This window comes from Carlito syrichta, unplaced genomic scaffold, assembly GCF_000164805.1.
Source record: "Carlito syrichta isolate Samal-C Ts95f unplaced genomic scaffold, Tarsius_syrichta-2.0.1 Scaffold313468, whole genome shotgun sequence".
Classification (NCBI taxonomy): domain Eukaryota; kingdom Metazoa; phylum Chordata; class Mammalia; order Primates; family Tarsiidae; genus Carlito; species Carlito syrichta.
In genome coordinates, this window is record NW_007257564.1 from 100,029 (window position 1) to 127,971 (window position 27,943).

General features: G+C 42.0%; 1 protein-coding gene and 1 pseudogene across 2 annotated transcripts in view; both read left to right on the forward strand.

Moving 5' to 3' along the window:
• The window catches only part of FRMD6 (FERM domain containing 6), a 45,853-nt gene extending 29,261 nt beyond the window's left edge, over positions 1-16,592 (forward strand). For both annotated transcript variants that reach the window (XM_008070508.2, XM_008070509.1), the window contains exons 9-13: positions 429-603; positions 5,424-5,759; positions 6,846-6,977; positions 11,522-11,613; positions 13,566-16,592. In XM_008070508.2, coding sequence (XP_008068699.1) covers positions 429-603; positions 5,424-5,759; positions 6,846-6,977; positions 11,522-11,613; positions 13,566-13,850 — 1,020 coding nt within the window. In that variant the 3' untranslated portion in view covers positions 13,851-16,592. The remainder of the gene's footprint in view (positions 1-428; positions 604-5,423; positions 5,760-6,845; positions 6,978-11,521; positions 11,614-13,565) is intronic.
• A 10,448-nt stretch (positions 16,593-27,040) lies between these two features.
• On the forward strand, positions 27,041-27,438 carry LOC103273055 (annotated as a pseudogene).
• The last annotated feature ends 505 nt before the right edge of the window (positions 27,439-27,943 follow it).

Sequence of the window (27,943 nt, forward strand, 5' to 3'; positions counted from 1 at the left end):
ACGGCCACCCCAGTATCGGCCTGATGGGATTTGACAATCCTTCCATTTCAGCCTTCCAAGTAGCCAGAACTGCAGGCACACACTACCATGCCGGCTAATTTTTTTGATTTATTATAGAGATGAGGTCTCGCCCAGTTGCCCAGGCTGGTCTCAAACTTGTGGGCTCAGGCAGTCCTCTCACCTCGGCCTCCCAAAGTGCTGAGTTTATAGGTCTGAGCCACCATGCCTGGCCGTTTCCTTGAATTTTTGGTGTTCCTCTGTCCTGTGATATTTTTGAAAGTGGAAGCAATAACTTATCCCTTAGGGACTTTTAGATGGAGCTTTCTCCATCTATTTCTGAATCTATAGTTTTCTCTACGAAATAGAAAACTTTGGCAAAGCATGGGTTGATTTTCCTCCTAAGTTTGACTCACGCTTTCCTTCGACAGGGTAAGAAATTTGAGATCTTGCCGGATGGGCTTCCCTCAGCCAGGAAGCTCATGTACTACACAGGGTGCCCCATGCGCTCCAGACACCTCCTGCAGCTCCTGGGCAATAGCCATCGCCTCTACATGAATCTGCAGCCTGTCTTGCGCCACATCCGGAAACTGGAGGAAAATGAAGGTACGCAGGGTCTCAGGGCAGGGAAGCAGTAGTGGCCCTGGCCACTCGTGGTCTCTCATCCATCATCACCATAAACTGGGGCTGTGAGCTCCAGGCAATGGGATTTGGGGACTCGGGCTCTCCAGATTCTGAGCAGCATTTGTCCCAGAAGGTAAGGGGACAACTAGAGCATACCCGCCGTAGCAACTATTCAGAGTTTCCCTGGAGTGCAGTCTTTTTAAACTTTCCTCACACACGACTGGCTTGAAAATCCTTGCAAAGCCACCTTGTAAAGGCACAGGGCAACGGTCTATCTGCAACTCAGATTTTATCTGCAACTGACCCACCTTGGTGCTGTTATCCATAGATGGTCTGGAGTTCCTTTCAGTGTTGTTATTCATTAGGTTAGAGTGACAATAAAGGTGTGTCACAGATGTGTGGCCAGCCTCTCTGATTGACAGCTGGGAGACCCCCCACGTCCAGTCCATCAAGGACAAACAGAGAGAGAGGTTTTCATATGAGCATGTTGTCAGCCGTCATGGAGCTTTGCTGAAGTGCAGATGGAACAGAGCAGTCTGTCTGGGGCCCCAGCATGCTGGACCCTGGAAAGTGGGGCCAGTCAGGGTGGGGAGGACAAAGGCTGAGGCCTCTGACATCAGTCTTCAACTTCACAATGTTAGTCTAATGGTTAGCCCTTTATCTTGAACTGTGGCACCCTGGAGTTCCTCCATGTAGCACACATGCCTCACTTCAAATCCTCAGAAATCCTGTGTTGCATATTTGTTTGTTTGTTGATGCTTCCAATTTGACGTACAAATTCACGTTGTAGTCATTCCTTTGGAAATTCGATAGTGTGCTAGTTTGATGAGGTTAGGTTTGGGTTGTTTGCACGAACATCAGGATATAGATTTATATCTTAGGTTCATGTCCAAAACAAATTTGGACCCCTCAGGCTTACCTTTTCTGCAGAAACAAGGCAAATCGCTATCCTCTCTTACATGAACTAAAGATCTTTATAGAAGTGTGTGCTTCTGATTGATTTCTCTCAAAGATGATCTCTCGATCCAAATGAGACCCCATTTGGCAATTCCCTTGGAAAGGAGTGGTGATGAGAACATGAATCACCATCCACTGTCTGCCACCAAACCACACCTGCCTTTGGAGAGAATTGGTACGACTGTCAGGTGTATTGACTTCTGCTGTTGCAGGCTGCCAGTTCTTCCCCACAGTGACTCATTGGTAGAACACATATATCTCTCCTTTGCTGACATGAATACGGAAAGGAATTCAGTGGGGACAGAAGGAGGTTGAGGAACCAAGGGAACCTGTGGGACTAGGTGACTTAATTAGGTGCAGAGTGCATACTTTGCCAAGTCAGCCGCATTTCTAAGTGGCCAACGTGGTGCCTCGCGGAGTTCCTTTAGCTCACCAACCTTCTGCCTGCAGCATTTTGGCACGCCTTGTTCAGATCACCTTGAAGGAGACCTTTAGAGACCGAAAGAATCCATGGCCCTTCTGTAGATTCCAGGGTAAAATGTAAAACGATTTTGAGTGCTCCGAGGGGCAGGGCTTTGTCATCACCATGCATGCTACCAAGTATATCTGGGGGCTTCAGTGAGCAGGTGTCTCAGTTCGTTGTGTGCTGCTATAACAAAAGATCTCACAGACTGGGTCATCAGAAATGGATTTCCTCACAGTTCTGGAGACCAGAAAGTCCAAGATTAAGGAGCTGGTTTCTGGCAAGGGCCTTCTTGCTATTTCATCTCATGGTGGGAGGTGGAAGGGCAAAGAAAAAGAGCCCAGACTCCCCTTCATAATGAACCCCCTCCCTTGATAACCACATTAGTCCATTCATGAAGGGAGAACCTCATAGCTTAATCATCTCTTAAAGGTCCCACATCTGCTACTGTCAGGATGGCAGTTAAATTTCGGCATGAGTTTGGGATGAGGGGGACAGGCATTCAAACCATAGCAGTAGTGGAATGAAGGAATATAGAGGTGTAAATTGGATCTTTTATTTGTGTCCTTGAAGACAGATTTAGGGAAAAACCTTTTCTTCGTCTTCCAAAGAAAACAGGCTTAGTTTCTTCTACTTAGAGGTACCTCTGAGTCTGAAGAAGGCCAAAAACTAAGTTCCTCTGGGCCAACTTTGGCCTGAATCCAGTGATCCCGCCACACTTAAGGGCTCCATCATTTTAACAAGAAAAGCTCTTTTCTTGACATTAGTTTAGCAGAAAAAGTCTTTTTCTTAATTAAATTTCATTTAGTGTCACCTTGTCTGCAACACTATTTTAGAACTTTATAGTAAAAAATCATGACAAGAATTCTTCCTTCCTTAAAAAGGAAGGAAAAACATGCCTTGTGTCATTAAAAAAAAAATTAAGCCTAACTTTATTAAATAGCTGGAGCTTATTCTTAGGTTTTACACATTTACTGCATTAATGTCTAAAGTAACATATGAAGAACTGTCGCCTCTGGACTTTTACAACAGAGGAAGCGAAAAGAACACAGACATATTGATGATCTGTACTGGCTGACACCAGTGTTTATTAGGGGAATGAGAGGTTGCATTTTGCGTTCCTTAGACTCAATCTCAGAGTTATTTAAATGGTTCCTTCAGTTTGACTCTGTGAAACTTCTTAGATGTTTGCAAAAGGTGTACGTGATATAGCACTAAGAAGGGAACAGGAGTCAGCCACATGGAACAGCAAAGCTGCACTGACTTGTTGATGGGAAATATGATTTACACTAGGCTCCTCCTAGATAGAAAACAGGTTAGTGAGTACTAGGCTTCTCCTGAGTATACTAGGGCACACAAAGTAACAGATTGCCTCTGAACCTACCAGGAAGCTAGGAACAAAACTGCTATCTGTAAAGAGGCAGAAAGGCTTTTAAATGGTTGGACCCACAATTCCTTACTTGTCTTAGAGCCTTAGAACTCTGATATCTTGTAGACATTTTTTACTTTTTTTCTCTTCACTTTCCAACTTTCCAAGGACCTCATGGTCATTATTTGTGAAACTACATTTCAGCTCTCCATCTTCATCTCATACTTGTTGCCCTCAGAAGATAGGGATTGTTAGAACCCAGTCTGCTCCCTGAGCAACAGGCTGCACCTGGGTGTGTTTTATTGTGATGGTGTAAGACTGTGATGTCCGCTTCCACCTGCTTTTTGTGTGGCTGCATCTTCGTGTTTGAGCCCAGTTCCTTAGAATGATGGCGGGTGGGCTACAGCCCAGAAGTGTACACAGAACCTTCTCCAAGCATTTTTTTTTTTACACATTCTGGAAAACACATCTATTTTTTTGCTGCTCATTCCCTCTTTGAGTAGCCTGTGGTAATCATACTTCAGAGCTGGATTCAGACATCAGGAGTCCAAGTATTTTCACTTAACCAAGAAACATGACAATTAAATCCATGAACAGGCCCCTGAGAACCCAATTAGTCTACTAGTTAACAATCTCTAAAATAATACCAACTTGACATTCCCCAAATGCACTCTATTTTTAACATTGTTTTAATGTGTTATTTCTCATCATTATTAAGAAGGCAAGGAAGCTAAATGGTTTTTTTGTTTTATATTTCTGACCTTGAAAACACAAAAGTAATGTTTTTGTGTCAGTTGTACACCTGCAACTGAGTTGTAACTTTATGTCATTTTAATGTAATGGTTAGTTTAGTATGTAATAAAAGAGAATTTCCAATGTTGTGCCTTTGACTGCATTAAAGAGTAGCACTGACATGTTAAATAAAAGAGCAGTTTTACCAGTCACGTCATGTGGGCATAAATCATCAAACCAGTCGTGATTACCAAGGCTAATAATCTATTTCTTTTCTAAATAGATAATAAAACCTTACTAGTTCAGTCCAAATGGAGAAAAGCAATCTTAAATTAATGAAAATCTGAGTTTTAGAATCTTTGCGAGAACTCTCAGAAGAATGATTTTATTTTAAATTGTATTCAGCCGCTAGAGCTAAGCTAACAATGGAACACATTGAACAGATGAACAAATAAAATGAATGGCAATTAGCATAATTATATTTATTAAGGGATCTTCCATGGCAGTGCTTCTGAAATTATTTGTGGAGAAGAACCAGATTTTTAAATGCTGTTGACTGATACTTTTGTGGAATGCAGAATCATGCTAGTGGCTGTCATGGCAATGTCAAATAACTGTGGAAGTTTCTAAATGTTCATTCTCAATGACTGAACTTATTTCACTGTGGACCAATAACAGTTTGCAGACAAGAAGTGGTCTGCGACTACACTTTGAATAGCACTCTTCTTCCTGTGCTTGAAGCTTCGAAACTTTGAGTAGCTTAGTCAGTCTCCAGATTGGGCCTGATGGATCACACCTGTAATCCCAGCACTTTGAGAGTTCGAGGCTGGAGCATCACTTTTGCCCAGGAGATTGAGACCAGCTGGGCAACATAGCAAGACCTGGTCTCTACAGAAAATTAGCTGGGCTTGATGGTGTGTGCCTATAGTCCCAACTACTTGGGAGGCTGAGGCAGAAGAATTGCCTGAGCTCCAGAAGTCGAGGCTGTGGTAAGCCATGAGCGTGCCACTGCACTCCAGCCTGAGTGACAGACAAGACTCTGACTTGAATGAATAAATGAATGAAGGAAAGAAGGAAGAAATGTCCTCCTTCAGTCCGTTGCAGGGGGTTTTTATTCAGCTTGTAGTCTTAAGTCAAGCTTCTATCTAAGTTATCACTGCTTTCCAGCCACCAGATTCTGAATGTGAAATTGTCCTTGTTCTCTGCCCAGTGACTCACTTGAGCTGACAGCTGTCCCTTCTGTCTTGCTTGGTCTAATGAGCTGTGTTCCTCACCACGCAGAGAAGAAACAGTACCGGGAATCTTACATCAGTGACAACCTGGACCTGGATATAGACCAGTTGGAAAAGCGGTCTCGGGCCAGTGGGAGCAGTGCCGGCAGCGTGAAGCACAAGCGCCTGTCCCGTCACTCCACTGCCAGCCACAGCAGTTCCCACACCTCGGGCATTGAAGCTGACACCAAGCCCCGAGACCCGGGCCCGGAGGACGGCTATGCTGGCAGTGCCATCCACCGCAAGCTGAAGACCTGCAACTCCATGACCAGCCACGGCAGCTCCCACACCTCGGGCGTAGAGAGCAGCGGCAAGGACCGGTTGGAAGAGGACTCGCAAGATGATGGTACCTGTGCTGCCCCTTGCGCTCTCTTCTTTCTGTCTCTTGGCTTTTCCAAGTATTGGTTATGTAGAATCGATGTGTGGGGGGTGGCTTCAAGTAGTCGCAATAGGGAAGAAGAGGTGTCCTGCCATCTTCCCTGTGACTTGGTTGCGTCACTTGTGTCTGACTGTGTACAGAGCGTCCTTCTAGTCACAATTCTTTGTGACCACAGTGTTGGATGGTTGAGGACTCTCAAGTCTGTTCATGTGGAGTAGAGATGAGTCCTAGAGCCCTCGAGGCAGGATTCTCGATTTCCAGATGAAATAATACAGTGGGTGGGGCAGCAGAGTGGAGTGCAGTAAGAGTGACAGAAGCATCTTGAGCTTCTGGACCTCTCCCCCCAAATAAAGACTTGAGTCCTTGCCATGGGACTACTTAGTCAAGAATGAAGTGCCTCCCGTGTAACCAAGACTACAGGGAATATACAAAGATAGCACGTAGCTGCTATGAATTCACCCTGTGTTAAGGAGGTGAGACCTACAGCCTAGGTGTGTGCCTCTTTTAAATTGCTTTTCTGTCTCATGTGAGTACTACAACATTCAGGTTTGGGGGAAAGATTGACTCTGTAGAGAAAAACTGCAGAACACATGTTTGGCTCCTGTGGAGTTCATGTGGGTCTCAAGTCACTCACACCCCTGAGAGCAGGCAGCTGCAGGAAGCAAGGAGCCTCCCTGACTTCTCGTCTGCCTGTGTCAACAACCTTGCTCTGGCATTCGGCAGACGCCCTGTCAGCTTCAGTTTGCACTTTGTCGTTGCAGCAAGAGAGCGCAGTTTTTCTTCTTTCTTACAGAAGATGGAATAGCTGATGATCCCATCATGGCTATTTCACAGAAGACATGTGGATCACACAGCACTACATCAGTCCTATGAAGAAAGGGAACAAATAATACCCAGTTGGGAATTGTCCCTGGAGTTCACAATGGGAAAGTCTCCTTAGCAGATGTGTCTTCTGCTGAGAATAAGCGCACAGCCACCCTCGAAGTGCAACTGTGGATTGTGACGGTTGTTTCCCTTCAAGTCACTAAATGTCCTTTCCTTCTTCCATGTCAGAGATTGAGATGTTGGTCGATGACCCCCGGGACCTGGAGCAGACAGGTGAAGAGCCCCTGGAGGTCAGCCCAGACATGTGCATCTTCATCACAGAGGACATGCTCATGTCACGAAAGCTGAACGGACACTCCGGTGAGCTGACAGGAGGTTCTCCTCAGGTGGCTGAACATCCTGAACTGAGGAGCAAGTGCCTCTAGAAATAGATGGGGTGGGGTTGCTAGATCCGAGACAGGACTGGAACAAGCCCTTTCAGGTCCTAAACCGCAGGATCCAGTGCCTTCTGGGGACGAAGGGAGAGAGAAACCCTCAGTACTGGGAAGCAGTGTCTTCTGCTCTGTTCTTTGGACAGAAGGGAGTTGTGTAGTAGGGTTTATTTTTTGCTGTTTTCAATCAGAGAGCCATATAGTGCATCTGGAAGGGCCTTGAAGACCCTTCAGTCTGGGCTCCTGTTTACAGATGAGATAACCCATAAATTTAAGGGGAGAAATGAAATACTGCATAGCTAGAAACGCAAGTCAGGCCTCCAGGTTGTTCTGTTGTGTTTTCCCACTCTGTTGTACTAGAACAGGAGTCTAGGAGAAAAAGTGTCATAAAGGGTTGACCTGAAAAGATGCTTGTAAATTTCATGTTTGTATGGTTTATTCTAGGAAACTTGCATTCCCTGAATTCCTATTATAGGGTTATATAATATACAGTATATGTTTTTGTCATATAGAAGATACTGTTTGGGGTTTTGAGGGGGGGTTTTGTTTTTTTTAGTTGGAGTCTCACTCTATCACCCAGGCTGGAGTGCAGTGGCACACTCACGGCCACCACAGCATCAACCTGCTGGGCTCAGGTGATCCTTCAGCCTCAACCTTCCAAGAAGCTGGAAGTATAGGCATGCACCCCACCACACCTGGCTAATTTTTTGATTTGTTGTATAGATGAAGTCTCGCCAAGTTGCCCAGGCTGGTCTCGAACCTGTGGGCTCAGGCAATCCTCTTGCCTCTGCCTCCGCCTCCCAAAGTGCTGGGATTATAGACCTGAGCCACCGTGCCTAACCTGTTTATTTTTAAGGCAGCACTATGGATTTTGTTTTTAAACCTCAGTCACTTCTGCTTTTGTCACACATTATAAATTATTCTCTGCTCTTTAGAGGTATATGCCTTTGGAACCAGCACTATTGAAATGTTCTCTTCCATCTCGAATTGAATGAAAGAAATTGTTACTGCTGGGGTGACCAGTCACTACCCTGTCAGATCCACAGTCCTTGAAGCTCAGTGAGCCTCTCCCAAGTGCTAGGCCCTGGGAATCAGACAGGAGCAAGACCAGTGCACAGTCTGCAGCATCCTGGCATGCACTCTGCCAAGGGCATGAGGCAACTTTTATTTCAGATTTCCCTTTACCCAGCAGAACCATGGCTTCCTGATACTCTGTTGGGAACAGACCTGCTCATGCTTATGGAGAATCACTCTGACCATGCGGGCTCATCAGGACGGTTGCTGTAGACATGCTTGGAGTCATAAACCAAACTTTGCTCCTTTTGCCCATTTGCTATATGTTTTAGCTTTATTTTATTTTATGTATTTATTTTTGAGTCAGGGTCTCACTCTGTTGCCCTGACTGGAATGCAGTGGCATAATCATGGCTCACTGCAGCCTCACCCCCCTGGGCTCGAGTGATCCTTCTACTTCAGCCTCCCTAGTAGCTGAGACTACAGACGCATGCCACAACACCTTTTTAAAATTTTTTGATAAAGACAAGGTCTTGCTGTGTTCCCAGGCTGGTCTCAAACTCCTGGGCCCACGTGATCCTTCCATCTCAGATTTCCTAAGTGCTGGGATTACAGAATTCAGCCACTGCGCCCAGTCCCATTTGCTTTATGATACTGAATGTTCTCTCTTTCAAAGACATTTTAATGCATATTAAGTATAAATTCACAATTTGAGGCACACTATAGGTGCATGGATAGCTCTATTATGTAATATGTTTGTAGAAGGGAAGTGGTCTAAATTAGTGTATGCCAAATGCCATGGGACCAGGGTGGGCATGAGAGAGGCTGACTTTGTATTTATATATTTCTTCATCTAATTTTTATAAGTGTCAATTTTGTAATTTTGAATAGAAATTAAATAAGATGACTGTTGAAGATTTATATACAAAAATGTTCTTTGAAATGTTATTTTAATAGCAAAGAAATGAAAAGAAGGAATGAGTGGTTAAATTATACTCTACTCATACAATGGAATATAATACAGTCATTAAATATGAGATTTTCAAAGAATACTGATAACACAGGAAAGATGGATATCGAAAGTAAAAATTACGTAAAAGGATGACCTCATTAAAAGATAGTGTTGCTGGGCTCGGTGGCTCAGCCTGTAATCCTGCGCCTTTGGGAGGCTGAGGCGAGTGGATTGCCTGAGCCCGCGGGTTTGAGACCCGCCTGGGCAGCGAGACCTCATCTCTACAATAAATCAAAAAATCAACTGGGCGTGGTAGCTCATGCCTGTAACTCCTGCTACTCGGAAGGCTGAGGCGGAAGGATCGCCGGAGCCCAACGGGCGAGGCTGCGGTGACCGGGAGCGGCCACTGCATTCCAGTCTGGGCGACTGAGTGAGACTTCAACTCAAAAAAAATTAAATTAAATTAAAAAAAGATAGTGTTTATATGTATATAAGAAAGAAAATACCAAAGAGTAATAGCCTTTTCTCTGGAAGTAGGATCATAGATGATCTTCGTTTCTTCCTTGCATCATTCTAGTTTTCTAGATTCTCTGCAGTTTGAGCATTTAGATGTCTGAGAATGGTGAGCCAAGACTGGGTAGTACTGAAGCTACCTGCTTGGCCCCTCGTGCTCGGTGAAGGAACTGCTTCCTTGTTGCAGACTTGATGCTGACTTTTCTTTCTCTTTTTTTTGAGTTGGAGTCTCACTCCGTCGCCCAGGCTGGAGTGCAGTGGCACACTCATGGCCACCCCAGTATCGACTTGCTAGGCTCCAGTGATCCCTCACCTCAGCCATCCAAGTAGCCAGAACTATAGGCGCATGCTACCACCCCCGGCTAATTTTTGATTTATTGTAGAGACGAGGTCTTGGCCAAGTTGCCCTGACTGGTCTCGAACCTGTGAACTCAGGCAATTCTCTCACCTCTGCCTCCCAAAGTGCTGGAATTATAGGCTGATCCACTGAGTCTGGTCAATGCTGACTTTTCTAGTGGTGGGTTCCAGATTGGGAGAAGACTATTTACAGGCATGGGAACTCCTGTAATCCTGTAAATCCAGAAGGAACCAAACCAGCTGCCAGTCATTGCACAAGTCTGCATGCTCCTGTGAGGATGTGTTCAAAGGTTTAATGCTTTCTAGAACATAATGATCTTTCTAGAGAAAAGCCCTCTACTAAAGCTGTATTAACCCCTAAATCAGAGTTACACAGAGAGTTTTATATGTATATAAGAAAGAAAATACCAAAAGAGATCATCACAGCACCCAATCACCTTGGTACTGAATGTCCTCATATTTCAGTTAAGTAATTGTCAAATATTTAACATATGAAAGGAATATGCTCGACAGTAAATCATTATGAGACATTGCTAAAGAGTTAGGAGATAGAACACAAGTCATTCTATAGATTACTAGTGGGGGTTGAGTAAAAATGACATTACTTAGGGTTCTTTTTTTGGAAGGTTGGGATATAATCTTCTTAAGATGCCATTTGGCCTTGTCGATCGATATAGGGCTTAACCTTCACCCACTTCATGTGCTGGCAGGGAAAATGTCAGAGACATTCACTTATGTTTCCAGTTCTCATCAGTAGTTTTACCTTCTGAGACCATTTTTTTCTGAATGTTTCACTCACAAGCTAAAGTCAGAGAGGGAAGTGTCGACCTTGGATTTCTGTTTTTAAAAATGTAGTGAGTTTCCCCCAAGTACCAAGGTGATTGAGTGCTGTGATGATCTCAGAGACCCAGTACTGAAGTCTCAATGTGGCCTCTCATTTTGGTCTTCTGCCAGCGGGATCAGCTGCAGGAGGTACATGCCATGGTGTCCCTCAGCCAAGAAGTCTTCCGTGAGCTGAGTGTATTCGTGTGTAGGCCCTGTACCTCACCCCTGTCATGCATTTGCTGTTTGATCATCATTTAAAACTCTAGTGCATAGGTGCTATTATCAGCCCCATTTTATATGAGAAGACAGAGGGAGGTTAAGTACCTGCCCTATACATGGTTAATTAATTTTCTGGGCCAGGCTGCAGTCAGATCTGTCTGACTCCAGAGGACAGAGCCCCTATAGTTCACTACTGCACATCCAAGTGGAACCAAGCCTAGAAGGCTGCGCCACTGTTCAGCAAGAGTTAAACTGGAGGAAGGGTAAGCTTCATGTGATATGGTAAAGAGACTGCTGCACCCAGTCTTTGTTTTCATTTCTAACTTCATCATAAATAGCTTGGTTAGAAGTTTTTAAAAGAAAATTCCTGTTCTAAGCTTCTTCCTACACTCTAACCCCACATTGACTATCTCTACTGTGAGACAAGAGATGTGTGTCGCCCTGGTGGCCCACCAACAGAGGGTCACAGTGGGACTTTTCAGAAATGGTTAGTATTGACGTTCTCATTCCTGGTGGTAGTCCTTGTCAGAAGATGTACTAAGAGGTTTGAATGATTTGAAGTATTTATTGTCTTTTTCCTCTGCTCTACTTTAGGGTTGATCGTGAAAGAAATCGGTTCTTCCACCTCCAGCTCCTCCGAAACAGTTGTCAAACTTCGTGGCCAGAGTACTGATTCTCTTCCACAGGTATTAAAGGGATTGAACATTTCAAATTAGAAACTGAAGTTATCGGAAACTTTAAGTAAGAGCTTACATATTTATTTATGCAAATGAGCAAAAATTAGAAACCCAGAGGAAATTAGTCTTACCAGATCCACAAATTCTATTTTTATGCTGAATTTATTTCCATTTTATTTGCTAGCCCTGCTTATCTTTGAGATGATTTTTTTGTGTGGATAAATCATATACTTTGTTTCACAGTTCATATAGGTGGAAAGCCTCTCCCTTAAGACTTCAGGTTGAGAGAGAGAGAGAGAGAGAGAGAGAGAGAGAGAGAGAGTGAGAGAGAGAGAGAGAGAGAGTGTGTGTGTGTGTGTGTGTGTGTGTGTGTGTGTGTGTTGATTGACTGACTGCAACAACCTGGGAGGATAATATTCTTGTCAGGTGTGTTATGGCAGAAATGTTTCCCCACTCTGGTTATTCCATTCAGATTGAATTTTCAAAGTTTGCAGAACTCAAGTATTTGACAACCTGTGATCACTGTTAAACTATTAAAATGTCAAAAGGTATAAATGGAATGCTCTGAAACTCGTGGTATTAGCATTTGGAGTTAATCTACACCTGATCCCTCTCTTTTCCAAGCACTGTGTCCCCCCTTTCTGTGCTTCACTTTCTAGGGACTTTCCTTGCGTCTTTCCTCACCCTTCTGTATGTGTTTCTCTCTTTTATATCCTTCTTTCTCTTGCATTCTGGCTCTCTTGATTCCCTTCCCCCCTTTCTTTCTTCACTTTTTCTCATTTGTCCTTTCTTTCTCTCATCTCCATCCAAATAACTATTATGCAAAGACATTTATTGCATATGCTTTTGAAAACGCCAGTGAGTAATCTTTCAAGCAGTGTGTGTAGCCTGATGAACTGGCACGCGCACTCCAGAGTCAGACTGCCTGGCTTGCTCCCAGCTCGGTGTTAACTCTTAGGAAATATCTGTGGGACACAGCTGAGCATTACACCTGGGCAGAACATTGATGAGCCTGCGTGGTGGGTTTGTGGGGATGACCAAATGATTCCATGTGTGAAATCCTCTTGGAACCTGGGAAGACTGCATCTGTGCAGCGAGTCATGCCATGCAGGGGATCTCACACACATGTGACACTTCCTAGTAAAATGTCCTCTTGTTCTAACAAGGCTGTCCTTTGTAGTGTTAAGCAGCAAAATTAGAGATAAAATGCCTAGTTTCCTTAAATAGTCCATTAAGTGGCTTCTATTCTTGTAGTTATCTGAACCATTTTTTACCTTCTTTCTGTTTTCCACCATACCACCTCTTGGGATAACACTTCCCTAAATCTGCTGGCTGCTGTGTAAAGCAGGACATGACCCCCTTGTATCCAGGAGCTGCCCCCATCCTGGTGCTTGTCTCCCACCCTTTCCAGCACCCAAGAATCCTGGCTTTTTAAGCAGTAATTCTTCAAACTGTGTTTCTTTGGAATAATTGGTTTGTTTTCCCATTTCTTATTAAAATCATAATAGGCCTCACCCACATTGAATTGCCACATCCTAGTAAGAAAAATAAAGACACAGATTCTTTACCTATACTGCCTTATTTTAAGAGAATTGCTTGATTTCTGAAATGTTTCGGCAGTTGGATTCCTTCTGTGTTTGCATCTCTCACCTTGGATCATTTATCTGTAAAATGGGGAGAATCATGGTGTCTGCCTCCTAGGACTGTTAGGAAGATTAAATGAGTGTTTAGGTCAAGACCTGGCACATACAGTCCATGTTAGCTGCTGTTATCATCAGTGGCGATAGTGTTCATATATTTTCCCATAGGGCCCAGAAACCACAGATTGAAAACTAGTTTCTGACATCGAAGGATTTGGAGCCTTTTCTGATTCTGCAGCATCTCTCTTTACAGGGCAATACACTAACCTTTTGTCTTAGTCTGTACTCTTGAAGTTGTTTCACCCTCCCCTTATTTTGCAGACTGTATGTCGAAAACCAAAGACCTCCACAGATCGACATAGCTTGAGCCTTGACGACATCCGGCTTTACCAGAAAGACTTCCTGCATATCGCAGGTCTGTGTCAGGACACTGCCCAGAGTTACACCTTTGGATGTGGCCACGAACTGGACGAGGAAGGCCTGTACTGCAATAGCTGCTTGGCTCAGCAGTGCGTCAACATCCAAGATGCTTTTCCAGTCAAAAGAACCAGCAAATACTTTTCTCTGGATCTCACTCATGATGAAGCTCCAGAGTTTGTTGTATAAAGTCCATCTTCATGCCACTGTCCGGGCAGCCTGCTGTTTGCTAGAGGACATGAAAGTCATGGGTTCTTGACATATTACTTGTGCCATATTCTCTTCACCCCAAAACATAGCTCTTTCATTATAATATTTGAGATGGAAACAAAAGCCTTCAGACAATTGCACTTTAAGTATTATTACACAGGGGTAAAAGAACTACAGAAAATGTACAGCAATGCGAGCACCCAGGCGTTCACAGATCCTGTGGAAAGAAAGATGCTCGCTGATCACCATGCCTTCCGAAGAGTGGACTGTGGTGTGTTTGCGCATTTGCTGTTGCTTAGTTCAGTTACATGTACCATCACTTTTTTTTATCATGTGAAAGATGTTACTAGCTTTATTTGTTTGCTTGTACATTGTGTACTACTCCCTCATGAAATGCTCGTGGTTTGAGGGAAGAAAGAGGGAAGGTTCTCTCTTCTTTTAACAGAGAGACCATTGCCTAGTAAATATAGCCATTGCTGCCTCGCTGAGGCCATCCCAAAGTGAACACTGATGAAGTGGTCAAACTCATGGAGTTCTAGCAAGCCAAAGATGTGTACCTGACACAAGTACCTGCTCAGAGTTGAGAAGACGTGAATTAAGTAATAACAGAAGACGGTGTATGCTGCGATGCCTTGGGCTCCTTTGCACCTGGTCAGTGCCGTGTGCCTCTTTGATCTTCCAGAAAGCTCCAGGATTCAGTTGAGGTTCCCATCCACATAATAGATCAGTTGTGTTCATGTGACAGTGCATTTTGTGGAGTTTACAAAACTGGTGTCTGTTGAAACTTTAGTTATGTCTTAGGAAATGTTTGTGCTTGGAGGTGTTAGGTTTTTTGTGTGTTTTAATTCTCAAGAACAAACGATCATAATGCTAGTTTCTGCTTAACCAAATTCCCCTAACTATATGTATTTGTCTTACATATATACAAACACACAGGATCATGTGTTTATATATGTTTAAAACTTGCTAAGTTTTCATTTTGCTTTCACGACTCCCTTGTATACATGGAATCCCTTGTTTAATATTGAGAATACAGAACTGAATGAATGATGCCTGCAGACAATCAGTTGATGTATGTAGAGTTAAGAATAACTGTTTCCTCATGTGCCTTTGGCCATGATTCTCAACCCTGATTGTATAATAGAATTTTGGTGAGGAGCTTTTAAAAAACAATGTCTGGGTACCCCCACCAGACCCATTAAGTCAGTCTCCTGTGGTGGGGCCCAGGTAGAATTGCCTTTTCTTTTAAAGTTCTCCAGATGGAGCTAATATGCAACAGGGTTGAAAGCCACTGATCCAGGGGGTGTCTTTGTTACTTTTGAAGTGGAAATGTACAGAAGATGTAGTGTATGAGAAAGGGCCATTTTTAAGTCAGTTACCTGCCGTGCTGTTGTTATGCTATCTAAAGAAACCAGGCGAGTGAATTTATCAGCCTCTTGATGGACAGTAAAAACGTTGCTTGTACTTCAGGAGAGAACTTCATAGCACAGTGTCTTTCTATGAGATGTTTTTAATGATTTAATATTTTACAACCTTTGTTTACCATATTTTGATATACCATTTTTTCTATCTGCCAGGTTTTATTAAAAAGAAAACTATATATTATTTACTAAAGAAACAGTCATATTTTTGTACAAATTATGTTTCCAGGTAACAAAGAAATAGATTTAGGGTACAACAGAACATAGCAGTGTTACCCGAGGATGGGAGTCAGTATTATAAAACAAATGATGAGCAGGAACACGCCCCCTTGTGCTGCCTCTCATGTGCCAGGTGGCGGATGTGTGTGCAACACAGCCTTGTCAAGTTAGGTTCACCTGACACTCTAAAAGGAAAAAAAGCCCCATAGAGTTCTATAGTCATGAAATGATTTTGCTTTTCTCAAATGCTTTAATAGACCAAAGTTTCACATATCAGAATGTATAAAGGTATCTCAGTCTCTGCATAGAAGGATACAAGTAAGAAAGGATCATTTAATGACTATTTTACTTGTAAGTCATTAAATAATCCTCTGTTTCTTATAGATGATGCTTGAGAGAGAAATCATGATGACGTTTGTACTCTAAAGAGCCCAGATCATAAAGCGGTGCATTTCCTTAGCTCTTAGAGTATTTTGCAAACACAAAGAAAAAACATATTTAAGAAAAAAAAGTAAAGAAAGAATTTAATTACTACACACAGGTAGTGCTCTATGCTTTATGTTCCCTTTACTTCAATCAGAGTCAGGTCTTTAGGGTTACTCCAGCATTGGTCATGGTTTTGCATACCTTCTTTCTAATTGAATTTATGAATTGTCTTGTGGGTTTTCCAAAATGAAACATGCTAAGGAACCTTTTTGCTTTCTGATCCACTGTTTGCAGCAGAATTATATATATATGTATATGAAAATCCACTTTGGATAATCTACATTTTTGTATTTGGAAATTGTTTTTAAAAATAAAAAAGAGAAAGAAAAGTATGAAGTTGTTATTTATTCTGCATTCCTTACATTTCCATTGCTAGTCAGTATACCAACTTGATATATATCGCCTCACACATCTACGTCTGTATTTGCAACAGTGAGCTTTATATCTACGTAAATTGTAAATAATCCTTTCTGTGAAAGGATCATCATATCAGGGTGATACCAAAAGTATGTAAGAAACTGCATTATTTTGTAGTTATTTCTTATGTCTCATGGTAAGATTAGCAGTCAATAAAGTTACTTTTCTTTGCCTTTAATTTGCCTTTTTTTATTATTAGAGCTCTCGATTAAGCAAGAAGCATTAAGGAGTGAATGTTTCTTTGTGTTCTTCTTTCCTATAATGGAGCACAGTAAAGGACAATCTGAAGGTTCTGTAAGATAGAATTCCAAGCAAAACCGCCCCCATAGTGGTGATGGTAACCTGGCTGACATGGGTATCACCACATGCCAGGGCCACGTAAGGTAGAATTGCCCGTGTGAACTCATTTATCCTCAAATTCCCATAAGGCAAGTACAATTGTTCTCAAGTTTGAGATGAAGGAACCAAGGTTCCAGGAGGCCGAGGGGCTGAAAGAACTCCACTTTTTAACATCATTTAAAAAAAAATAGCTACTTTAACTTAGACCCTTAAAACAGCCATCATAGAACTATTGTTTTGTTTTAAATAAGTGGTTGCATTTTTTTTTAATTTTTATTTTTTATTTTTTGAGTTGGAGTCTCACTCTGTCGCCCAGACCGGAGTGCAGTGGCCACTCCCAGCCACCGCAGCCTCGACCTGCTGGGCACTGGCGATCCTTCCGCCTCAGCCTTCCAAGTAGCTGGAACTACAGGTGCGCGCTACCACACCCCGCTAATTTTTGATTTATTGTGGAGATGAGGTCTCGCCAAGTTGCCCAGGCGGGTCTCGAACCCGCGGGCTCAGGCAATCCACTCACCTCAGCCTCCCAAAGGCGCGGGATTACAGGCTGAGCCACCGAGCCCAGCTAAGTGGTTGCATTTAACAGCATGCATTCATAAAGCCGAATGTGAGGTCAGTGTGGCATTAGGGAAACAGCCCAGAATTAAGTATTGGTAGACCAGATTCTGGAAAGCCCCTGCTCTCTTTCTAAAGGGAAATCCATTCCTTCTCTTGACTCCTGTTTTGGCTATAAAGTGGGGCTAATAATTCAAAGGACTGTTTGGGAAAATAAATAAGGGAATAGGTTTAATATGCCCCTGATGACTAGGGTGGGAGGAAGGTGGGCTTTCAAATCTTCTAGCAAATATTTAACCCTTTGCATTCAGAAACATCTCGCAGGTCACCTACTAGCAACCCAACCACACTTTTTTATTAATACCAAATAGTGAAAAACGAATCATTTCGTATTACATAGTAGAGCATTGGAACCAATTATTTTATTGTAATGATATTTGGCTTGTAATGGAATTTTGGACATCGGGGAACTTATAACAAAAATAAAAATTTTGGATCCTATATTTTTCTAACGTGGCAACGTGTGAAATAGTCATCTACGTGCGTTGCCAGTTCATTGGTAAACGTGCAGTAGTAATTTGATGGCTTCCACCTAGTGTTTTTCTATTCAAACAAGCAACGCAGTCTCATTTTCTTCTTCCCACATTAATGTGTAATTTATTGTCCAGTCTGCTGTTCGAAGAAGATGTGTAAGGACGCACTCATTCCTGAAAACCACTTCTTAACTGATCAGAAACGACAAATTTCAGATGGGACATAGGCTTTTCATTGTTTTTGAGTGGAAAACTTTAAGGAAGCATACATTTTTTTAAAATTTGCAATTTCTAGTAAGTTTGCCCAGCAATCTCTTTATGTTCCCTTGAGAGGGGACATCTGAGTGTTTTGCTAGATTTATCATGTCCCCTTGGGGGACATCTGAATACAAAGGGTTAGCTTTTATAAATAGAGCCCTTTGGCCATTTGGAAGCATACAATTAAAAAAAAAACTTTCTGGTGGAAGTTATTCATTAATTTTGCAGAGTTTCTGGCAAATCGCAAGTAGGAGTCAAGGGAAGAAAATAGCTGGTCACCTACTATGTGATATTACACATGTGTCTTATCCTCACAACTCTTCAAAGAGTTCTCACCATTTCACAACCGAGGAAACAGTTAAACTTACTGAAGATCCTCCAGCTAGTGAATGGTAGAGCAGAGTTTTAAACCCAAATGTCTGCAAAAGCTTTGTTTTTTTCTGTAGAGAACGCTCAGAACCTAGTAGGGAAGACAGACTTTCCCGTTTTGATAGTGTGATCAATGAAATTTATTTGCGAACTCAGTAATTTTTTTGAGTAGCCACTACGTGCCAGGCATATACAAGGCTTATACAGGTGTTACCTTGGCCCAGAGACAGTAACGACCTGGGAGATGGAGAGTGGGAGACAGAAGAACCGAGAAGGATTTACTGGAGAAAACCTTGAATGGGGACTTCTGGCAGCATGCGGTGAGGTACAGGCTGTCTAGGCAAAGGCTTATAAGCTGGATTCAACGATGGTCATCCAGGGACCTGCATAAACCTCACGGGTCCTTTTGGCTTGAGTAACCACTCTCCAGCTTAGTCATGAAAGCCTTGACACCCAAATGAGGACACCAAGTTATTTTCTAGACAGCAGGAAGCCACTGAAGAGAGTTATGAAGGATAAAGACGAGAGATGTGTTTAGGGCTTGAAAGAAATTATGGGTGCAGCGCTAACAGCAGGTTGGGAGGAAGTTGGAAGATGGTGAGGGTCTGAACTGAAGGAGTGGTAGCACAGAGAAAAGGAGAAGATTCAGAAGCTATGTAGGAAGCAGAACCAGAGCACTGTTATGTTGTGGGTAGTGACCATTGTCCAGAGTTGCAAACAGTGCAAGAACTCATCCAAGTCAGATTCGAGATTCAGATTTATTGAGTACACTGCAAGGGAGCAGTCAGCAAGGCAGGATAGAAAAACTGCACCAAGCTGGCAATTTGAGGTGGTTTTTATATGGGAACTGGCCCTTCAAGTCCTGCCATGCAAATGAGGGATTAAAACATGGCTGTTCTGATTGGCTGGTGTTGGACTCTGATTGTAGGCTGCTCATTGGTCAGTTTGAGGTTAACACAAGGTGGCTCTTGTCATCTAAAATGGCTTCCACGTGTTACACACATAGAAGGTTGTCATCTCCTGAACTAAACATTAGTGGAGAAACGCAATTTGCCCTAACTTGACAAAGCCCATGGGAAGACTAACTGCTTTATATTATGAATTAAAATCTACTCTACCTAAATGTCTTTAGTGTGAAAAATTGGCACAATGGCCACAACTATCCCAATCTGTAGCAGTGATTCTCAACCCCACCTGCACATTCGAGTGACCCAGAGAGCATTAAACAGTGACCCCCAGTGCTTCTGATGTGCTTGGTCTAGGGTCGTTCTGCAAGTCACGCCAACATGCATCATGGTTGCAACCCACTGATCTACAGCTGAGCCCGAGCAATTGCCAGCCTATCTGCCCCTGAGGCAGCATGATTCACATTTGGCGTAGGTTGGGTCTCTAGAATGTCCAGGTATGCTGCATTTTGGAAGAATGACATTTTCTTTTACCAATAAAGCTGTCAGAGAGTGGACCAGTGCTGGAGTGAGGCACTCGCCTCACTATTTCAGAAAGCTTGAAAATACCCACGTTTTAGAGATTAGGGTGTTTTATTCATATGATTGTTTGGCTAAGTATGAGGGTGGGGGTAATGTGAGTTTAGTAAAATACTTTAAAATCTCCTCCCTGTTACTGTTTTATTTGCCTTGTCATTTTTCCATTGCTTTATATTCGTTGATGCCCACACAAAGGCATAATGGAAATAAGGAAGCTAAATTCCACCAGCCCTTTCATTCCTAAGACATGTATTTTGAGTTAATGAAGAAGCCTGACCTCTGAAAAGTCCTCCTCAGATGCTGTGAGCCATTATAGGTGATGGAGTTATTTGCTCTCAAGAGATTAATTGAAAGCCTGTAAGCATGGCACAGCTATAATTAACTAACTCATTACTTAGGATGGGTGTTTACCCATCTGGTGTCAACTGTAGTCAGCTGAGGTCTCCTCAATTTATTACTGTTATTACTGCAAGAGATGGATTTCATAAGAACAGACAGTTCCCAACTTAGGAAAGAAGACTCAGTTCCAAGTTTGCTTCTAAATTGGTTGTTTGACATTTAGAACACACATCCTTAAACTCCCTGGTCCATAAATACCTGTTTAACCCAGAGGTATTACTTAGAGATGTTTTTTCTGAGTATTTGTAAGCATGTGTCAAAGAAGAGGCCCACAACTTAAATTAGGTAGGTGGAATGACCCCACAACCAGAGAGATGAGAGATGATAGCACTCCACTGTAGCCCAACAGTTCGATCTTTAGGTTTTACTTATCATAGTACATCCATACCCAATTACAGACAAAATTGGAAGCTTCAGGAAAGTCATGCCAAGATAAAGAAGCTCTAAGCCAGTTTCTGCCTTGGAGTTCCATGAGGGATGCGTCTACTGATTTCTCATCCTCTCCCCGGGTCCCCAATCCAGAGCTACTCAGCGCTGCTCTCCCATCATGAAAGAGAGCAGACACTTTTCTCCTGACCTACAGAGGTAGAAGGAAGAGGGAAAGTCTAGGAGCTGTTTTAAGGAGCAGAAACCCCAGGGTCTTTAGACTGTATTTCTGAATTGTTACAGGGTAAGAATAAAATGCTGTAAGAGAGAAGTTAAGGAACCCATATCAGGGCTTTTAAATGCAACATCAACGGGAATGTGTGAGACCATAAGACCCACTAGAGGGTTTGAAAGAAGGGCTAAATGAATTCATGTACCTTATTCCCAAAAGGAAAAGCTCAATAATATCAATGTCAAGTTTTCCCATCAATTCCTTTCTAAATCCCAAATGAAACATTTTGGCCATGATGGAGGTATAGGGACTAGTTTTACCTTCTCACTTTAAGTAACTATAAAAAGAAAACTATGAATAAAAAAAGTTTTTTAGACACTTACCAACAGGCAGTGCCTGTTGGCAGTAGAGTATGCCTCCAGAAGGTATCCCTCCTCGCCCCATTTCACTACCTGAGACTGTCCAGGACACAATGTAGAAGGAAACCTAATGGATCACAGCAGTCTTTCTGAGTTGGGAAGGCAGAGTTGAGAGTTTAGATAAGCCAGGGTGGCTACCTAGACCATGAAGATCTGTAAAAAGTTCTCAAGTATCCCTGATCAGTATATAATTGTGAGGAAAGCACCTGAGGCAGGATGTGAACCATGAGAAAACAGCAAAACAATCTCTGGAGCTCATGTAGCACCAGGAACAGTTTGAGATCCCACCAACGAGAATGAAAAATCCTTGTAATAATGAGACATCTAGTAAGAAAAAGTAATCAGAAGGGTATTCCTGGAGGTTGCTGTGGCCCTGCAAACACAGCTTAAAAAGCTTTTTAAACATTGAAAGAAAATTGCTGTCAACTTACAATTCTATACCCAAAGTCTCCTTCAAAAACAAAGATCAAATAAAAACATTTTAGGCATACAAAGAAAGAGTTCAATGCCAGCTCTTCATAAGACATGTAAATGAAAGCAAAATAAACGACCAAAAAGCCAACAGATTACAAAATTAGATCTACACAATGAAGAGCTCTAGAAATGGTAACTATGCAAGCCAAATATATATATATTTCATATTTTAAATCTTTTTACAAAATAATTGACTACTTAAAGCAAATGCAAAAGACAATGTATTGTGGAGCTTTGACATATATAAAAAGTAAGCACAAAGACCAGGAGAGGGCAAGGAACATATACTGTTGTAAGTTTCTTATGTGACATTTGAAGTGGTATGATATTGCTTAAAGGTGGGCTATGATAGCATAAAGATGTAGACTATAAATGCTAAAGCAACCCCTAGAAATAAACAAAACAAAGAAGCATGAGATAGAATGGATTAATAAAAATTGCTAAACACACACAAAAAAGAGAAAAGAGATTAGAGAACAAATAAGACAAATAAAAACCAAATATAAACTTGTAACGTTTAAAACCAACCATATCAATAATCAAATTAAATGTAAAATGTACCTCCTCAAAGACATTATAAGGAATAATGAAAATATTTTGGAATATAGACCCAATGAGGAGATATTTACCTTCTCATATACAGTCCATTATGTAGAGTTCCTGTTATTAACGATACTGACACAAAAATAGCAATTTAGGGCAAAGACTGGCAAAGTTTTTCCATAAAGAGCCAAAGCATGAATATATTAGGCTTTGCAAGCCGTACGGTTTCTATTGCAGCTACTTAACTTTATCATCGTAATGTGAAAGCAGTCACAGTCAATATGTGAACCAATAAGCATGGCTGTATTCCAATACAATTTTAGTTACAAAAACAGGCAGCAAGCTGGATTTACCTACAGGCTGTGGTTTGCCAATCACTGATTTACAGCAATGTAATAGACAACAAATCCAGGAGCAGACTAATAGATAAATGGGAATTAAGTATATGAAACAAGTGGCATTTCAAATCATAAGGGAAATGGTGAATTATGCACTAGTTAGTACTGGAAAAATTAGCTATTCTTTAGAAAAATAAAATTAGATTTTAGCCTTTTATTCTACACTAAAATGAAGAGCTAACTATTTAAAAATTAAAACCGCAAAAGTATTAGAGGACAAGTGGTAGGAAAAGTTTTTCTTAGATAAACACATTACTGGTATGTCACCAAAAACATTTGAAATTTTAGTACCAAAAAAGTTTTAAAAATGCTTGTATATAACTACCTATTAAAAGGTGACCAGGAAAAAAATACCTGCAACTTTTACAAAAAGCAATTGGTATATAGGGTATACAAAGAGATTCCAAATCAATAAGAAAAATACAAAGTAGAAATGTGGGAGGAAATATGAATGGTCAATTCACAAGGAAAAAAGTTTAAAACATCTAATAAATATAGAAAAGTTGTTCAATTTTACCATTCACAAGGTAACCAAACATTAATGTACTGATTTTTTTCCTTTCTAATTGACAAAAGTTAAAATGATTGATAATATTCAGTGTTTGTGAGAGTGTGAAGAAATACATACTTTCATAATTTATGATAGAATTGTAATTATTTTGTTGTTGTTGAGTTCTCAGTTCGTTGCCCAGGCTGGAGTACAATGGCACGATTATGGCTTACCTCAGCCTTAACCTCCTGGGATGAAGCGATTCTCCCGTTTCAACCTCCCAAGCGTCTGGGACAACAGAGGCATTTCACCATGCCCAGCTAATTTTTAAAATTTTTTGTAGGAATGGGATCTTTCTATATTGCCCAGGTTGGTTTCGAACTCCTGGGTTTAAGCAATCCTTCCACCTTGGTTTCCCAAAGTGCTGGGATTATAGAAGTGAGTCACCATGCCCAGCCAGAAGTGTAAATTAATACAGCATTTTAAAGGAAAATTTAGTAGTTTTGACCAAAGTGTTGAATAAAGTTAACCTGCAACTCAGCAATTTTATTTCCAGATATTTATTCGATTGAAATAAACACATAAAAGAAATGTAACAGTATTGCTTTGAAAAGAGAAGCATGTTATGCAATCTAAGTGTCAAGTAATTATTGGCACAATGTTATTGTGGTATAGTATGCAGAAATTAAAAATAATAGTGGTTTAGGTGTACAGACGTTGAAACATCTTCAGTGTACATTAAGTACAAAAAGAAAGCCAAGATGTAATACACTAGTATAGTATGAAAAAAAAAAGGTACATAATTATATGTTTGTTTAAACGTAATTACATAAAAATGACCATGAAGTGCATCTAACAAACCAAACCAGAGGTAACTCTGAAAAGGGGAATAATTAAAGATGAAGGAGGAGCCAGGCTCGGTGGCTCAGCCTGTAATCCCGCGCTTTGGGAGGCTGAGCTGAGTGGATTGCCTGAGCCACGAGTTCGAGACCCGCCTGGGCAACTTGGTGAGACCTCCTCTCTACAATAAATCAAAAAATTAGCCGGGTGTGCTAGCGCAGGCCTGTAGTTCCAGCTACTTGGAAGGCTGAGGCGGAAGGATCGCCGGGGCCCAGCAGGTCAAGGCTGCGGTGGCTGGGAGCGTGCCACTGCACTCCAGTTTGGGCGACAGAGTGAGACTCCAACTCAAAAAAAAAAAAAAAAGACAAGGGATGAGAGGGAGCCTACCTTTAAAAAAAAACAACTCTATGTTTTTCTCAGAAAGAGAGAAAAAAACAGAGACAATAGAGAGTAAAAATTTTTGGAGAAAATAACCTATTATTAATATTGTCAGAAAGACATAAAATACTGCACTCACAAAGTTGGAGAGCACTGCTATAGAGATAGAGATAGAATTATAAGCTTTCAAAATATGATAGCCAAAATAAAAGTTCCAGTGGGAGAATGGGAAGATGAAGGAAATCTCTCAGAAAGCAGAGCAAAGAGACAACAGACAAAGAGACGAAGAGATTCCCAGTCTCTAATGGTAGTTGCTAATTACGTGAATACAGAGAGCTAGATTGACAACAGTTGTACAGAGAAAAAATGGCACAAGAAAATGGCTTAGACCTAAAAGACATGTGTTTTCAAACTGGAAAAAAGTGCAAGGAATGCCCAGAAAATGAGTAATAAAGACCAATTCAGGACACATCTACTTAAGATTTTTAAATACTAGGGATCAAGAAAAGATGATACCTTTTTCATAGATTGTTTTTTTTAGAAAAAGTAAGCGAGGAATTTTATAGTTCTGTAAAGAAAGTGGGAAAAAATTGTTGATACATAGAATAACTGAGTGAGCAAAAAGAGGAAGCTGTTAACTCCGAGAATAAATGTTGAAGAAAAACATAATAATAGTACACTACATGACTTGACAATAAACAACACTCACACAATCATCATGTAAACCCTATTATGGTTGTCAGTTTACCAAAAAATGTAACATAAACATTGGGAAAGAAGGGAAATTCTGTGTGGATGTTGAGAGGACTAAATATGTATAAAAGTGCCACTTTATCATTTTCCATAACAGGAGGTTGATACATAACATTTCCAGTTGGAAATGTGTAAAAATCAGCCTACAAATATAAGCACATGACTTAGAAATATGGAGGTTAATACTTTTCTTCTAAAACCACTTCAAGAGTTGAAAGTGTTAGCATTTGGGGAGGGAAGGAAAAGAACCGACTGTATTTTTGTTGTTAGAGGCTTTGTAGTACATTTGACTTTAAAATTATGTAGATACATAACTTGGATAAAAATAGAAAGTGTGTTTTTAAGAAGATAAAAATTATTTCAGTCACTAACATAGAATCCTGTTAACAACCCTGGGTTCCTGGGAGCCCTAAAGAGAAAAGAATCAACAAATGGAAGGAAGTGGGGGTGGGTGGGTGTTCAGTCTGTGTGGAGGGGGGGTGGGCTGTGAAATTTGTCTTGAATGAATGGAGTATGTGGGCGCCCAGCCCAGGAGGTGGAGTAAAAGGGAGACTATTGTTCCTTTGGATGTGGACTCTTCCTGACAACGCGTGCTGGCTATTCTGGAAGTGTTGGGATGTTAATGAAAAGGCATTGGAGAGCCCTGTGGGATTTTTTTGTAGTGAAGGCACCACAAGGCGCGGCAGATCCTCTTCCTCCCTGCACGCTGGGATGCGTGAAGCTGATACCCAGCGGCTCTCATTTCTTTTGGGGAGAACAGCCAGCAGATGGGCGTCTGGTAACCTAAAGCCCTTGTAGAAACTGCCCAAGTCAATTGTTCCACCTGCCACCGAGGCCGAGGCTGACTCCGGTTTCAACCACAGGCCTCTAGGGACAAGTGGCAAAAAGCTGAGTAAAAGACTGAACCTGAGGCCTGATATTCAGTGGGAGGGACTGGAGACCCAGAGGGTGAGTCCTGGAGTCAGGCTAGAAGGGGAGGCTCACCCAGAGATTGTTGATCAGTCCAGCCTCCAGGTCCAGGGCTCACAAATTTAAATAATTCTCACAACCCCCAGGGGTGCTTTGTAAACGTATAGATTCATTTCCAGGCCTCCCCTGACATCTACCGATCAGGACGTCCAGGGGCAAGGACCAGGTTTCGGATGCACCTACCTTGACCTTGACCACCCTTGGGAGCCTGCTTTGCCATTTCCAAGATCACCCCTGCCCATTTCCCAAGGCAGCCCCCTCTCTGTTTGAGCTCTTTTTTTTTTTTCTTCCTTCATTAGAATTTCAGATGCAAAGAAATCTTCTGAAGCCCAAGTGGTCTGAGGGAATATTGTTAAAAGTCTGTGTTTTGCTAGAGGGTTGACAGCATCTGTCAGTTGCAGTGTAGTCTAGAGGAGGAGCTGGTGCTTCTGGGAGAGACCGTGGCCAATGTCTCCTATACTTCACTGCCATTTTTATTCCCATCATTCGTTTTCAGTGAGAACCTCTGAGAGGCAACTTAGAGGTTCAAAGACAAATATTTCTTGCTCCTCCCACAGCTCCAAGATCTGGAAAGTGTGTGGTGGGGACCATCAGGGGCAGCCAGGCTACTGGGCTTTTGCTCAGCCCCAAGAAATGGCACCAAACATGGAGATATCCGAATGGGCTGAATTCAGCTTGGAGGCTATGAACTCTGGAATCGCAATGTCTTTTCCCATCCAGAACACAGAATACTGAGATCGTAGGAGGGGGATGCCGGAGAGCTGCGGGATGCATTATTCCCCTAAAGTTGGGTGGAGGGTGGTGACTGGATTTTAAAAATCTGAGCCATGCTTTCCACCTTGGGCCCTCCAGAACGGCACCTGCAAAGAAGGTGCGAGAAGAAGGGTAGTACTGCCATCAAAGAGGTGGTGACCCGAGAACACACCATGAACATTCACAAGCACATTTATGGAGTGGGCATCCAGAAGCATGCCCCTTGGGCACTCAGAGAGACCCGAAAATTTGCCATGAAGGAGAAAGGGACTCCAGATGTATGCATTGATATCAGGCTCAACAAAGCTGTCTGAGCCAAAGGAATAAGGAATGTCCTGTACTGTATCCATGTGCGGTTGTCCAGAAAATGTAATGAGGATGAAGTCTCACCAAACAAGCTTTATACTTGGTTACCTATGTACCTGTTACCACTTTCAGAAATCTATAGACAGTCAATGTGGATGAGAACTAATCGCTGATCATCAAGTATATCAAATAAGGTTATAAAATTGCTATTAAAAAAATCTGAGCCACTAGCTGTTGTCTTCAGTTGCCAGGGACCCCATGAATGACTTTCCCATTGGGTTTTGGTGTTTGTAGTCACCAAGGAATTCCCATCAAGGCCACTCTAATCTAAAATCCACAAGCGATTTTCTGTGTTGAAGAAGATACATAGCGAACTAAGAAATGGAGGGCTAGTAGGGCTTTGTCTTGCACCAGGTTATAAATGTCAGTCATGAAGGCTGAAACCACGTCTCCCTTTTCACAACTTCATCTCAAGGAACTAGCACAGTGCCTGGTGTAGCAAGGGTGCCCAGTAAAGGGTGGCTTAAGCAATGAGTGAACGTTCCACAGCCATGTGCTGAGGCACCGGGCTGACCTGGGAGAAACCATAAATAAGCCCTCCCCACCTGGGCGCTCTTCCCTGGTCCTCAGCTTTATTCTGCTCTCAGCCCCTCCTCAGAAAGTTCTGCCCT